Below are 13,014 nucleotides of genomic sequence, written 5' to 3' on the forward strand. Positions count from 1 at the left end.
GTTCATCTATTTTATATATAGTAGTGTGTGCATGTTAATCCCAAACGCCTCATTTATCCCTCCCTCCCCCCTTTCCCCTTTGGTAAACATAAGTTTGTTTTCTATGTCTGTAAGTCTATTTCTGCTTTGTAAATAAGTTCATTTGTATCATTTTTTAAGATTCCACATATAAGCAATATCATATGATAATTTGTCTTTCTCTGACTTACTTCACTTAGTATGGTGATCTCTAGGTCCATCCATGTTGCTGCAAATGGCATCAGTGTAAGTTTTTTTGATTTGTGAGTTAGAGCTGAGAACTCTAATTGGCCAGTGTCATCTGATCACCTAAAGCGAGGCAGTGTGGGGTGTCAGTTAGAAAGAAAACCTTAACTAAACCACACATGTTCTGCCAGACAAACTAAGTTAAAATCCTGGGTCTGCCTCTTTGAAGTTTAGTGACCTTGAGCAGGTTACTGATCTGCGTATCTGTAAAATGGGAATCGTCTGTCTTTTGGTCATTGGGTCACGGAGATGATTAAATAAGCACACACGTGCCCAGGATACAGTACTTGCCAATGACTGATTCACCACTAACAATATATTTGAGATCCCTCGGCTGTCTCACATGGGGCCATATTGGGTGCTTAAAATATTCATTACATGACTAATAAATATATATTGTATAAGAGACGGTTTGGAAAATATAGATGAATCAAAGCAAAACAAACATAGTCTTTAATCCCAGCCTTGAGAGATAATTGCTATTATTATTTGGGGAAAACAGGTTGATTTTCCTTCCTTACTTATATACATTTGTATATATTTAGATGTTTTCCCAATGGGCGTTCGTGCTGTTTTCATAGCGTTGTTTTTAGACAACATTATGTTGGAATGTATGTTCACATTCAGTACACAACTGTCACTTTTAAACACAGCATCTTTTTTAAAAAATCGGCTGAACCTCCCATAAAGTATTTAACTGATCTGCTCGTGGTGGGCCCTGAGGTTGAGTCGTTTTACACTGTTGTAGAGAATGTAACGGTGAACAGTTATGTACTCATCTTGTTGTACCCGTTGGATTTATTCTTTCAGGATAAATCCCCGCCGAGTAGAATTGCTGAGCTTCTTAAGTAAATGTTTTATTGCGATATCGTATACAGAAGAGTGCATCACTAGTGAGCATGCAGATCCCAAAACTTTCTGAGAACACATCTCTGTAACCTGCAGCTGGATCAAGAATTAAACGCTTCCAGTTCCCAGAAACCCTCTCAAGCCCCATTCAAATTACTGCCCCATCAAGGGCAACTTCTATCCTAACTTTTAAAAAATTAAGATGTTAATATGAGCCATTTTAGGTTAACAGCAAAATTCAGGGGAAGGTACAGAGATTACTCATGGCCCCCTGCCCCCCCCCCACGCACAGCCTCGCCCACTGTCAGCATCCCCCACCAGAGAGGACATTTGTTACAATTGATGGACCTCCATTGATACATCATCACCCAGAGTGCACGGTTTACATGAGGTTCCCTCTTGGCGTCCTACATCCTGTGGGTTTGGACAAATGTATGATGACGTGTATCCATCATTATAGTATCATACAGAGTAGGTTCACTGCCTTAAAAATCCTCTGTGCTTCGCCAACTCATCGCTCCCCTGGTAACCACTGACCTCGTTGCCGTCTCGGTAGTTTTGCCTCTTCCAGAATGTCATGTAGTTGGAATCGTACCGTATGTAGCCTTCCTATCCTGCCTTAACACTGCAGATGAGTGTTGCCCGTTTTTGAGCTTTATGTAAATGGAGTCATAAAGTAGGTACTCTTCCATGTCTGGCTGCTTCTGCTTGTTGTTATGTTTTGGAACTCACCCAAGTTATTGTCCGTACTGTTTGTTCATTTTCACTGCTGTATCCTATTCCATTACTTGCATATACCACACACTTTACTCTGCCATTGCAGGGCGTTTGGATAATTTCCAGCTTAGGGCTCTTCAGATCGTGCTGCCGTGAACTCCTTCTACGCATCTTCTGATGTGTGCAAATATGCATTTCTGTTGGGTATGTACTTAATTTAAGAGTGGACTGGCCAGACCATGGAATACACGAATGTCCGTGCTAACATACATATGATGTAAATGGCTGTATTTTCCTCCAGAAAGGTGATAACTGTCCCCAAGGGTTACCTGACCTTTCCGAGTGTCAGTTTCTACATCTGTAATATGGGATGCAGCCTCCTGCCAGGGCGTCATGAGGAACAGATGAGCTAATGTGTGGAGATGAGCCCCATTCCCCCAGCACATAGCAGGCCTTCGGGATGGGTTGGTCATTGTAAAGCGTATTTTCTAGCCAACAACAGCTTCTAGAAAGGCTTGAGAATTCTGAGTTGCATATTCTTTTTTATTTCGAATATTTATTTATTTACTTACTTTGGCTGCACCGGTTCTTAGTTGCTGCACACGGGATCTTCATCGCGGTATGCGGGATCTTTTTTTTTTTTTTAGTTGCTGGCATGCGGGATCTTTTAGTTGTGGCACGCGGACTTCTTAGTTGCGGCGTACACGCGGGATCTAGTTCCCAGACCAGGGATCGAACCCAGGCCCCCTGCATTCGTAGTGTGGAGTCTTACCCACTGGACCACTGGGGAAGTCCCCTGAGTTGCAGATTCTTGAAGAGATCACAGCTCGAGCCTGAGGCTAAAAAAAAACATGAAGTAAAGTAAGGTGACCAGTTGGCCCCAGAAATTAGCTACCTCTGGAACAGGAAGAGAAAAGATGCTTAAGGGATGAGAAATGCCAAGAGTCTGGTGCGGGGAGAGAGCCCTTCCCCAGCCCAACCACCATTTCGGAAAGTTTTTTTAAATTTATTTATTTTATGTTAATTTTTTTTTTTTGGGGGGTGCATTGGGTCTTCGTTGCTGCACGCAGACTTTCTCTAGTTGTGGCGAGCGGGGGCTGCTTTGCATTGCAGTGCTCAGGCTTCTCATTGCAGTGGCTTCTCGTTGCGGAGCATGGGCCTTAGCCATGCGGGCTTCAGTAGTTGTGGCTCGCGGGCTCTAGAGTGCAGGCTCAGTAGTTGTGACGCACAGGCTTAGTTGCTCTGCAGCATGTGTGATCTTCCCCAACCAGGGCTCGAACCTGTGTCCCCTGCATTGGCAGGCGGATTCTTAACCACTGTGCCACCAGGGAAGCCCCATTTCAGAAAGTTTTGCCGGAACTGTCCATAGTCCCCAGGCACCAGGCCTAAGGGCCTCAAACACTAGGATATTCTGGGAAGAGAGGTGATGTTGTGTAGCGGTTAAGGGTGGGCTGTGCAGCTGGGGAGATGTGAGGTTGAATCCCAGTTCCACCAATCACAGTTGTGTGATCATAGCACCCTCTGAGCTACACTTTTCCAGTGATACAACAGAGGGAAAAAGTATCTATTCACAGGGTTGTTTTGAGGAGGAAGTGAGAAGGTACACATAAGGGTTTAATATTGTGCGTTTCATAAAATAAGCACCGACACGTGGGTGGAAGCCTTCCAAAGCTTGGAACCCACCAGGCCCAGTCTTAGCTGTGGAATAAACAGGGTCTACCCACCAAAAAATGGTAATAAAAAAAAAAAAAAACTGTAGGTTTTCTAAAACAGTTGGGGGTGGGGGGGGGACTTGGATGACGGCAGTCAGAGGGTACGATCTTGCACTTATAAGATAAATCAGTACTAGGGATGTGATGTACCACATGATAAATAGAACGAACGTTGCCGTATGTTATACATGAAAGTTGTTAGGAAAGTAAATCCTAACAGTTCTCATCACATGGAAAAAAATAGTTTTTTCTTTTTTTTTTATTAACTTTTATTGGAGTACAGTTGATTTCCAATGTTGTGTTCATTTCAGGTGTACAGCAAAGAGATTCAGTTATGCATATACATATTTTCATTGGTTTTCAGATCTTTTTCTCATATAGGTTATCACAGAGTATTGAGTAGAGTTCCCTGAGCTGTATAGTAGGTCCTTGTTTGTTATCTGTCTTATATACAGTAGGGTGTGTGTGTGTCAATCCCAAACTCCTGATTTATCCCTCCCCCCAGCTTTTCCCCCTTGGTAACCATAAGTTTGTTTTTGATATCTGTTTCCGTTTTGTAAATAAGTTCATTTGTATCATTTTTTAAAATTAGATTCCACATATAAATGATATATTTGTCTTTGTCTGACTTAGTATAATTTCTAGTTGCATCCATGTTGCTGCAAATGGCATGATTTTCTCCTTTTTTTATGGCTAAGTAATATTCCATTGTATACATGTACCACATCTTCTTTATCCATTCCTCTGTCAGTGGACATTTAGGTTGCTTCCATGTCCTGGCTATTGTAATAGCGCTGCAGTGAACATTGAGGTGCATGTATCTTTTTAAATTATAGTTTTCTCCAGATATGTGCCCAGGAGTAGGATTGCTAGATCATATGGTAGTTCTGTTTTTAGCTTTTTAAGGAACCTCCATACTGTTCTCTATAGCGGCTGTACCAATTTACATTCCTACCAACAGTGTAGGAGAGTTCCCTTTTCTCCACACCCTCTCCAGCATTTATTGTTTGTAGACTTTTTGATGATGGCCATTCTGACTGGTGTGAGGTGATACCTCACTGTAGTTTTGATTTGCATTTCTCTGATAATTAGTGATGTCAAGCATTTTTCATGTGCTTCAGGCTATCTTTATGACTTTTTTGGAGAAATGTCTACTTAGATCTTCTGCCCTTTTTTTGATTGGGTTGTTTGTTTTTTGATATAAGAGCTGCATGAGCTGTTTGTATATTTTGGAGATTAATCAATCCCTTGTTGATTGCTTCATTTGCAAACATTTTCTGCCATTCTGTGGGTTGTCTTTTTGTTTTGTTTATGGTTTTCTTTGCTGTGCAGAAGCTTTTAAGTTTAATTTGGTCTCATTTGTTTATTTTTGTTTTTATTTTCATTACTCTAGGAGGTGAATCAAAGAAGTTATTGCTGCAATTTATGTCAGAGTGTTCTGCCTATGTTTTCCTCTAAGAGTTTTATAGTGTCTGGCCTTACATTTAGGTCATTAATCCATTTTTTAAAATTTATTTATTTGGCTGCATTGGGTCTTCGTTGCTGCGCGCAGGCTTTCTCTAGTTGCGGCGAGCAGGGGCTACTCTTTGTTGTGGGGCACGGACTTCTCATTGCAGTGGCTTCTCTTGTTGTGGAGCACGGGCTCTAGGCACGCAAGCTCAGTAGTTGTGGCTCGCGGGCTCTAGAGCGCAGGCTCAGTAGTTGTGGCGCACGGGCTTAATTGCTCCACAGCATGTGGGATCTTCCCAGACCAGGGCTCAAATCCGCATTGGCAGGCAGATTCTTAACCACTGCACCACCAGCGTAGTCCCCATTAATCCATTTTGTTTATTTTTGTGTATGATGTTAGTGTTCTAATTTCATTCTTCTACATGTAGCTGTCCAGTTTTCCCCAGCACCACTTATTGAAGAGACTGTCTTTTCTCCATTGTATATTCTTGCCTCCTTTGTCATAGATTCATTGACCATAGCTTTGTGGGTTTATTTCTGGGCTTTCTATCCTGTGCCATTGATCTATATTTCTGTTTTTGTGCCAGTACCATACTGCTTCAATTACTGTAGCTTTGTAGTATAGTCTGAAGTCAGGGAGCCTGATTCCTCCAGCTCCATTTTTCTTTCTCAGGGTTGCTTTGGCTATTTGGGGTCTTTTGTATTTCCATACAAATTAAAAAAATTTTTTTGTTCTAGTTCTGTGAAAAACACCATTGGTAACTTGATAGGGATTGCATTGAATCTGTAGATTGCCTTGGGTAGTATAGTCTTTTTGACAGTATTGATTCTTCCAGTTCAATAACGTGGTATATGTCTCTATCTGTTTGTGTCTTTTATTTCTTTCATCATATCTTATAGTTTCCTAAGTACAAGTCTTTTGCCTCCTTAGGTAGGTTTATTCCTAGGTGTTTTATTCTTTTTGCTGCGATGGTAAATAGATTATTTCCTTGATTTCTCTTTCTGATCTTCCGTTGTTAGTGTATAGGAATGAAGAGACTTCTGTGTATTAATTTTGTATCCTACAACTTTACTGAATTCATTGATGAGCTCTAGTAGTCTCCTGGTAGCATCTTTAGGATTTTCTGTGTATAGTGTCATGTCATCTGCAAACAGTGACAGTTTTACTTCTTTTCCAATTTGGGTTCCTTTTGTTTCTTCTTCTTCTCTGTTTGCCATGGCTAGAATTTCCAAAACTGTGTTGCATATAAGTGGTGACATTGGACATCCTTGTCTTGTTCCTGATCTTAGAGGGAATACTTTCAGCTTTTCACCATTGAGAGTGATGTTAGCTGTGGGTTTGTCATATGTGGCCTTTATTATTTTGAGGTAAGTTCTCTCTATACTCACTTTCTGGAGAGTTTTTATCATAGATGGGTGCTGAATTTTGTCAAAAGCTTTTCCTGCATCTGTTGAGATGATTATATGGTTTCTTTTCTTCAGTTTGTTACTGTGGTTTATCACACCGATTGATTTGCAGATACTGAAGAATCCTTGCATCCCTGGGATAAATCCCACTTGATCATGGTGTATGATCCTTTTAATGTGTTGTTGGATTTGGTTTGCTAGTATTTTGTTTAGGATTTTTGCATCTATGTTGATCAGTTTTATTGGTCTGTAATTTTCTTTTTTTGTGTGGTACCTTTGTCTGGTTTTCATATCAGGGTGATGGTGGCCTCATAGAATGAGTTTGAAAGTGTTCCTTCCTCTGCAATTTTTGGAAGAGTTTAAGAAGGATAGGTGTTAATAACTCTTCTCTAAGTGTTCGATAGAATTCACCTGTGAAGCCATCTGGTCCTGGACTTTTGTTTGTTGGAAGTTTTTTAATCACTGTTTCAATTTCAGTACTTGTAATTGGTGTTCATATTTTCTATTTCTTCCTGGTTCAGTCTTGGAAGGTTGTACCTTTCTAAGAATTTGTCCATTTCTCCTAGGTTCTCCATTTTATTGACGTATTGTTGTTTGTAGTAGTCTCTTATGATCCTTTATATTTCTGTGGTGTCTGTTTAACTTCTCCTTTTTTCATTTCCAATTTGATTGATTCGAGTCCTCTCCCTTTTTTTCTTGATGAGTCGGGCTAAAGGTTTATTAATTCTGTTTATCTTTACAAAGAACCAGCTTTTAGTTTCATTGATTTTTCCTGTTGTTTTCTTTGTCTCTATTTCATTTTTTTCTGCTCTGATCTTTATGATTTCTTTCATTCTACTAACATTGGGTTCTATTTGTTCTTCTTTCTCTTGTTGCTTTAGGTATAAGGTTAGGTTGTTTATTTGAGATTTTTCTTGTTTCCTGAGGTAAGATTGTATTGCTATAAACTTCCCTCTTAGAACTGCTTTTGCTGCATCCCATAGGTTTTGGATCATTGTGTTTTCATTGTCATTTGCCTCTAGGTAATTTTTTTTGGTTCCTCTTTGATTTCTTCAGTGATTTATTAAATTTTGCATATGAGATGATGGACATTCACTAAACTTACTGTGGTCATCGTTTCATGGTGTATGTGACTCAAATCATTATGCGGTACACCTTAAACTTACACAGTGCTATACATCAATTATATCTCAATCAAACTGGAAGGAAGAAAATGAAACAATTGAGGTTATCTAAATACATTGCCCACAACAGCAATGATCAAAATTCTATTTCTTTTCCTTCCACTTCTCTTGCTTTACCAGATTCTCTGTACACTTCTTACTACGGGTCTCCCAAATCACTTCCGGCACCAGCCTGAACCACTTTGCCCCTTCCCTCCTCCTGTCTCTTTCAATGTGACATAGGAAGCCCCTTTTTCAGTGGGGAAAAGCCCATCTCCAGGAGTGGGAGGGGAGGAAGTCAGACAAGCAGGTACCATCTCTTTAATGAGCTGAGGAAAGAGAGGGTGACCTGGTTCACGTTTGTCCTGTCCCACAAGCTGTTATTAGTAGTAATTGTCTTACTGCTAAAGGGGCAGAGTTAATAACCTCAGAGCTGTGTTACCAGGAGGAATGGCAAACCCGCTTCTTCATCCTGAGCTTCGTTTTGCCTTGGTAGGAGATGGCGAGAGGATGAATGGAACAGGAGGGTGAGGGTGAGACTCCAGCCTCCCTCCCGTAGCTCCGAGTTCAAAGGTCAATGATGCCTTTCTCACTTCCTTTTTTTCTTTTTTTCTCCTACTTCGTAGTCTCGTCTGACCAGATCGAGCAGCTCCACCGGAGATTTAAGCACCTGAGTGGAGACCAGCCCACCATTCGGTAAGATCAGCAGCTGGGTTTGGGTGTCGGACAGGGCCGTGACCTTCAGGGATGGCCCTTTCCATTTATCTCTTCCCCTGAGTGCTGGCTGGCTCTCCCAGAGCCCCTGGGTAGCCCCATTTCCTGAGACAAAGCTGTAGTTGTCGTAATGCTTTTGGTTCCTTCTAGACAAGATGTCCTCACCCGGGAGGAAAAGAATCTCATCTGTTTCTATTGGGATCAGAAAATTATAACTGGAGTGAAAACAAGGGGTTGGGGACAAAGAGCTGGTCAGCCACCCCTACCTCACCTTGCCTTCCCTGGAGCCCCAGACACACATGACGGGCCTGTTGAGTGCCAGGATCACTCCCAGTGCTGGGCACCCCAAAGATGATCAGTTGTGGTGCGGCTCAGTTCAGGGGCTTGAATGCTGTCATGAGGCGCCGGCTGTTGACCCCGCTTCCTCTGGTTGGTAGTTCCAGCCTCAGATTTCTGTCAGGGAAAATCACCATTTCACATTGCGTTATTTAATGTGAATCTTGTAGAGGCTGGTGGGTTACCTTTCTGTGAGGAGGAACGCCTTGGACTGTTTGCCGCCTTCTACGAGAGTGTGTTCAGTCTTAGGTGGTGGTTGTTATTTAGAACTAAGTTAGTGAGAAGTCCGAGTCAATGAGTCGAGCACAAAGTTGATGAGGAAGCTTCGAGTTGAACTAAAGCAAGCAGTTTCCAATGTAAAATGAGTACTGTTCTACCACAAACTTTCTAACAGATGTAGTTTCCTAGAATAGACATTCAGAGTCTCAAGGTTACAGTCTTGGAACTTTAAAATAAACCTTTAAATAGTCCAGGGAAGCATGTTTTTTTCTTAGTAAATGGACTTAAAATTTAACCAAATTTTTATGGAAAGCAACATGTAAAAACTATCCACTTTCTCTCGTCTGTCTAAACAAAGGCATGTTGTTAATCCAGTGCATTATATTCTCAGAGCATCCGTTTCCAAAGCTCAGAGTCTGGTGGGCTCAAGGTTCTGATGGCCTCTGGTCTCAATTTGATTATATCCAGGGCGGGAGTAAATTAAATCAGGACTGACTTCTTGAATTCTACACATCTCACTCACTCAGCCCACTGAAGAGCCCAGCAAAAGTTCCTCTGGCTTCTCATTGGCTCTGATGGGGTCACATGCCCAGCGCTGAGCCAGTCACCATAGCCAGGGGTTGGAAATGCAAATTGTTTTTTTCCCAGAGCTGTGAGTGAGCAGGGCTGGGTCTTCTGCCAAGGGCAGGGGTGGAGGGTGGAGTGATTTCCAAGGGCTTCCTTGGACCAGGGGCTGAGGAATGGGTGCAGGTCTCAGGGGAGGTGACACATGTGCACCTGGATTTTGGAACATGGAGGTGTGAAGGGCAGCCTTCATTCCCTTAGAAGTTCACGGGCACATGCTCTGTGCCAGGTGGGCAATATCTGTGCTGGCTGGCGGGACCACCATGCAGCTCACAACTGGGGGGGGATGAAGGCGGGGCCCCCTTCTTCAAGATAATTTTCCACCAAGCTGTGCCCCCAGCCCTATCATAAGCTGCCTTGGGCTTCTCATTATTATGGGTCTGGGGTCCGTGGGTCTTGGCTTGGTGAGAGGTCTCAGGTTCAAATTCCACATGTGTTTTCAGACTTGGGGGAAGCAGAGGCAAAACCCAGACTTGGGAAACATACCATATTTGGATCATCCATATCCCTGGCTGTGTGACTTTGGGTTAATTGTTCTGTTTCTCTGAGCCTGTCTCCTCCGTAAAGTGAATGTGGTCATTTGGGATTTGATTTAAGCATTAAAGATGAGCACATGCAGGATGCTTCTGCTCCGAGCTGGGTTCCTTGGCATTTGGCAAACAGGACTGTCATCATTCGGCCGTTGGTGAGGTCGTGAGGACCCACCTTGAGATGTCCGAGCAGTGGCCGTTGATTATCGGGCTGGAGTGGAGGTGGGGAGCACAGGTGCTGTGTGAGCAGGAGGTGGCAGTGCTGGTGGAGGCCCCTCCCACTTTGAGATTCCAGCATCCGAGCCCTGACTGTGTTGCCCAGCGGCCCCTCATGGGCTTTTGCAAGGATGTACTGAAACGTTGAGCTCTACACTTTTTTTTTTTTTTTTTTTAATGTTATTGAAGTATAGCTGATTTACAATGTTCTGTTAATTTCTGCCTGTACAGCAAAGTGATTCAGCTGTACATATATATATTCTTTTTCATTATGGTTTATTACAGGGTATTGAATGTAGTTCCCTGTGCTGTACAGTAGGACCTTGTTGTTTATCCATTATTTTTTTAATTGAAGTATAGTTGGTTTACAAAGTTATGTTAATTTCTGCTGTATGGCAAAGTGACCCAATTATACACATATATACAGACTTTTTTTAAGTTATTTTCTGATCTTTTTAAAATTTTATTTTATTATTTGGTTGCACAGGAGGGATCCATAGTTGCGGCCCACGGGCTCCTTAGCTGTGGCATGTGAACTCCTAGTTGCAGCATATATGTGGGATCTAGTTCCCTGACCAGGATCAGACCCGGGCCCCCTGCATTGGGATCGTGGAGTCTTAACCACTGCGCCACCAGGGAAGTCCCTACATTCTTTTTCATATTCTTTTCCATTATGGTTTATCTAGGAGATTGGATATAGTTCCCTGTGCTATACAGTAGGATCTTGTTGTTTATCCATCCTGTATATACTAGTTTGCATCTGCTAACCCCAAACTCCCAATCCTTCCCTCTCCCTCGGCACCCACAAGTCTGTTCTCTATGTCTGTGAGTCAGTTTCTGTTTTGTAGATAGGTTCATTTGTGTCATATTTTAGATTCCACATATAAGTGATATCATATGGTATTTGTCTTTCTCTTTCTGACTGACTTCACTTAGTATGGTAATCTCTAGGTCCATCCATGTTGCTGCAAATGGCATCATTTCATTCTTTTATATGGCTGAGTAATATCCCAGTGTATATATGTACCACATCTTCTTTATCCATTCATCTGTTGATGGACATTTAGGTTGTTTCCATGTCTTGGCTATTGTGAACAGTGCTGCTATGAACATAGGGGTGTATGTATCTTTTTGAATTATAGTTTTGTCCAGGTACATGCCCAGTAGTGGGATTGCTGGATCATATCGTAATTCTGTTTTTAGTTTTCTGAGAAACCTCCATACTGTTTTCCATAGTGGCTGCGCCAACATACATTCCTGCCAACAGTGTAAGAGGGTTCCCTTTTCTCCACACCCTCTCCAGCATTTGTTGTTTGTATATTTTCTGAGGATGCCCATTCTAACTGGTGTGAGGTGATACCTCATTGTACTTTTGATTTGCATTCTCTAATAATTAGTGATGTTGAGCAGCTTTTCATGTAACTACTAGCCATGTGTATGTCTTCTTTGGAGAAATGTCTGTTTAGGTCTTCTGCCCATTTTTGGAGTGGGTTGTTTGGTTTTTTGTTGTTGAGTTGTATGAGCTGTTTGTATATTTTGGAGATTAAGCCCTTGTCGGTCACATCATTTGCAAGTATTTTCTCCCATTCCGTAGGTTGTCTTTTCATTTTTTTTTAAATGATTTTCTTTGCTGTGAAAAAGTTTGTAAGTTTGATTAGTTCCTATTTGTTTATTTTTGTTTTATTTCTATTGCATTGGGAGACTGACCTAAGAAAACATTAGTATGATTTATGTCAGAGAATGTTTTGCCTATGCTCTCTTCTAGTCTTATGGTGTCATGTCTTATGTTTAAGTCTTCAGGCCATTTTTTAGTTTATTTTTGTGCATGGTGTGAGGGTGTATTCTAACTTCATTGATTTACATGCAGCTGTCCAACTTTTCCAGCACCACTTGCTGAAGAGACTTTTTCCCATTTTATATTCTTGCATCCTTTGTTGAAGATTAATTGACCATAGGCGTGTGGGTTTATTTCTGATTCTCTATTCTGTTTTGTTGATCTGTTTGTCTGTTTTTGTGTCAATACCAAACCGTTTTGATTACTGTAGCTTTGTAGTATTGTCTGAAGTCTGCGAGAGTTATGCCTCCTTGTTGTTGTTTTTTTTCCCTCAGGATTGCTTTGGCAATTCTGTGTTTTTTATGGTTCCAAGTAAATTTTTGGATTATTCTAGTTCTGTGAAAAATGTCATGGGTAATTTGATAGGGGTTACATTAAACCTGTAGATTGCTTTGGGTAGTATTGGTCTTTTAACAATATTAATTCTTCCACTCCAAGAGCATGGGCTATCTTTCCATTTCTTTGAATCTTCTTTAATTTCTTTTATTAATGTTTTATAGTTCTCAGCGTATAAGTCTTTCCACCTCCTTGGTCAGGTTTATTCCTAGGTTTTTTTTGTTTGTTTGTTGTTTTTGGTGTGATTTTAAAAGGTATTATTTTTTTACATTCCCTTTCTAATGATATTTCATTGTTAGTGTAAAGAAATGCAACTGATTTCTGAATGTTAATCTTGTATCCTGCTAGTTTGCTGAATTCATTTATCAGATCTACTAATTTTTGTGTGGAGTCCTTAGGGTTTTCTATATATAGTATCATGTCATCTGCATATAGTGACAGCTTTACCTCTTCCCTTGCAATCATTCTGTATATAATAGTTTACATCTGCTAATCCCAAACTCCCAATCCCTCCCTCTCCCAACCCCCTCGCCCCTAGCAACCACGAGTCTGTGCTCTATGGCTGTGTGTCTGTTTCTGTTTCGTAGATAGGTATATTTGTGTCATGTTTTAGATTCCACGTATAAGTGATATCATATGGTATT

At 41.3% G+C, this 13,014-nt stretch overlaps 1 protein-coding gene across 1 annotated transcript in view; it reads left to right on the forward strand.

The window, feature by feature from the left end:
• Positions 1-13,014, forward strand: part of TESC (tescalcin) — a 62,928-nt gene that overhangs the window by 18,714 nt on the left and 31,200 nt on the right. Inside the window, exon 2 of the mRNA XM_060028098.1 lies at positions 8,188-8,257. Within this exon, the coding sequence (XP_059884081.1) occupies positions 8,188-8,257 (70 nt within the window). The remainder of the gene's footprint in view (positions 1-8,187; positions 8,258-13,014) is intronic.

Source organism: Delphinus delphis, chromosome 13, assembly GCF_949987515.2.
Source record: "Delphinus delphis chromosome 13, mDelDel1.2, whole genome shotgun sequence".
In the NCBI taxonomy this organism is placed as follows: domain Eukaryota; kingdom Metazoa; phylum Chordata; class Mammalia; order Artiodactyla; family Delphinidae; genus Delphinus; species Delphinus delphis.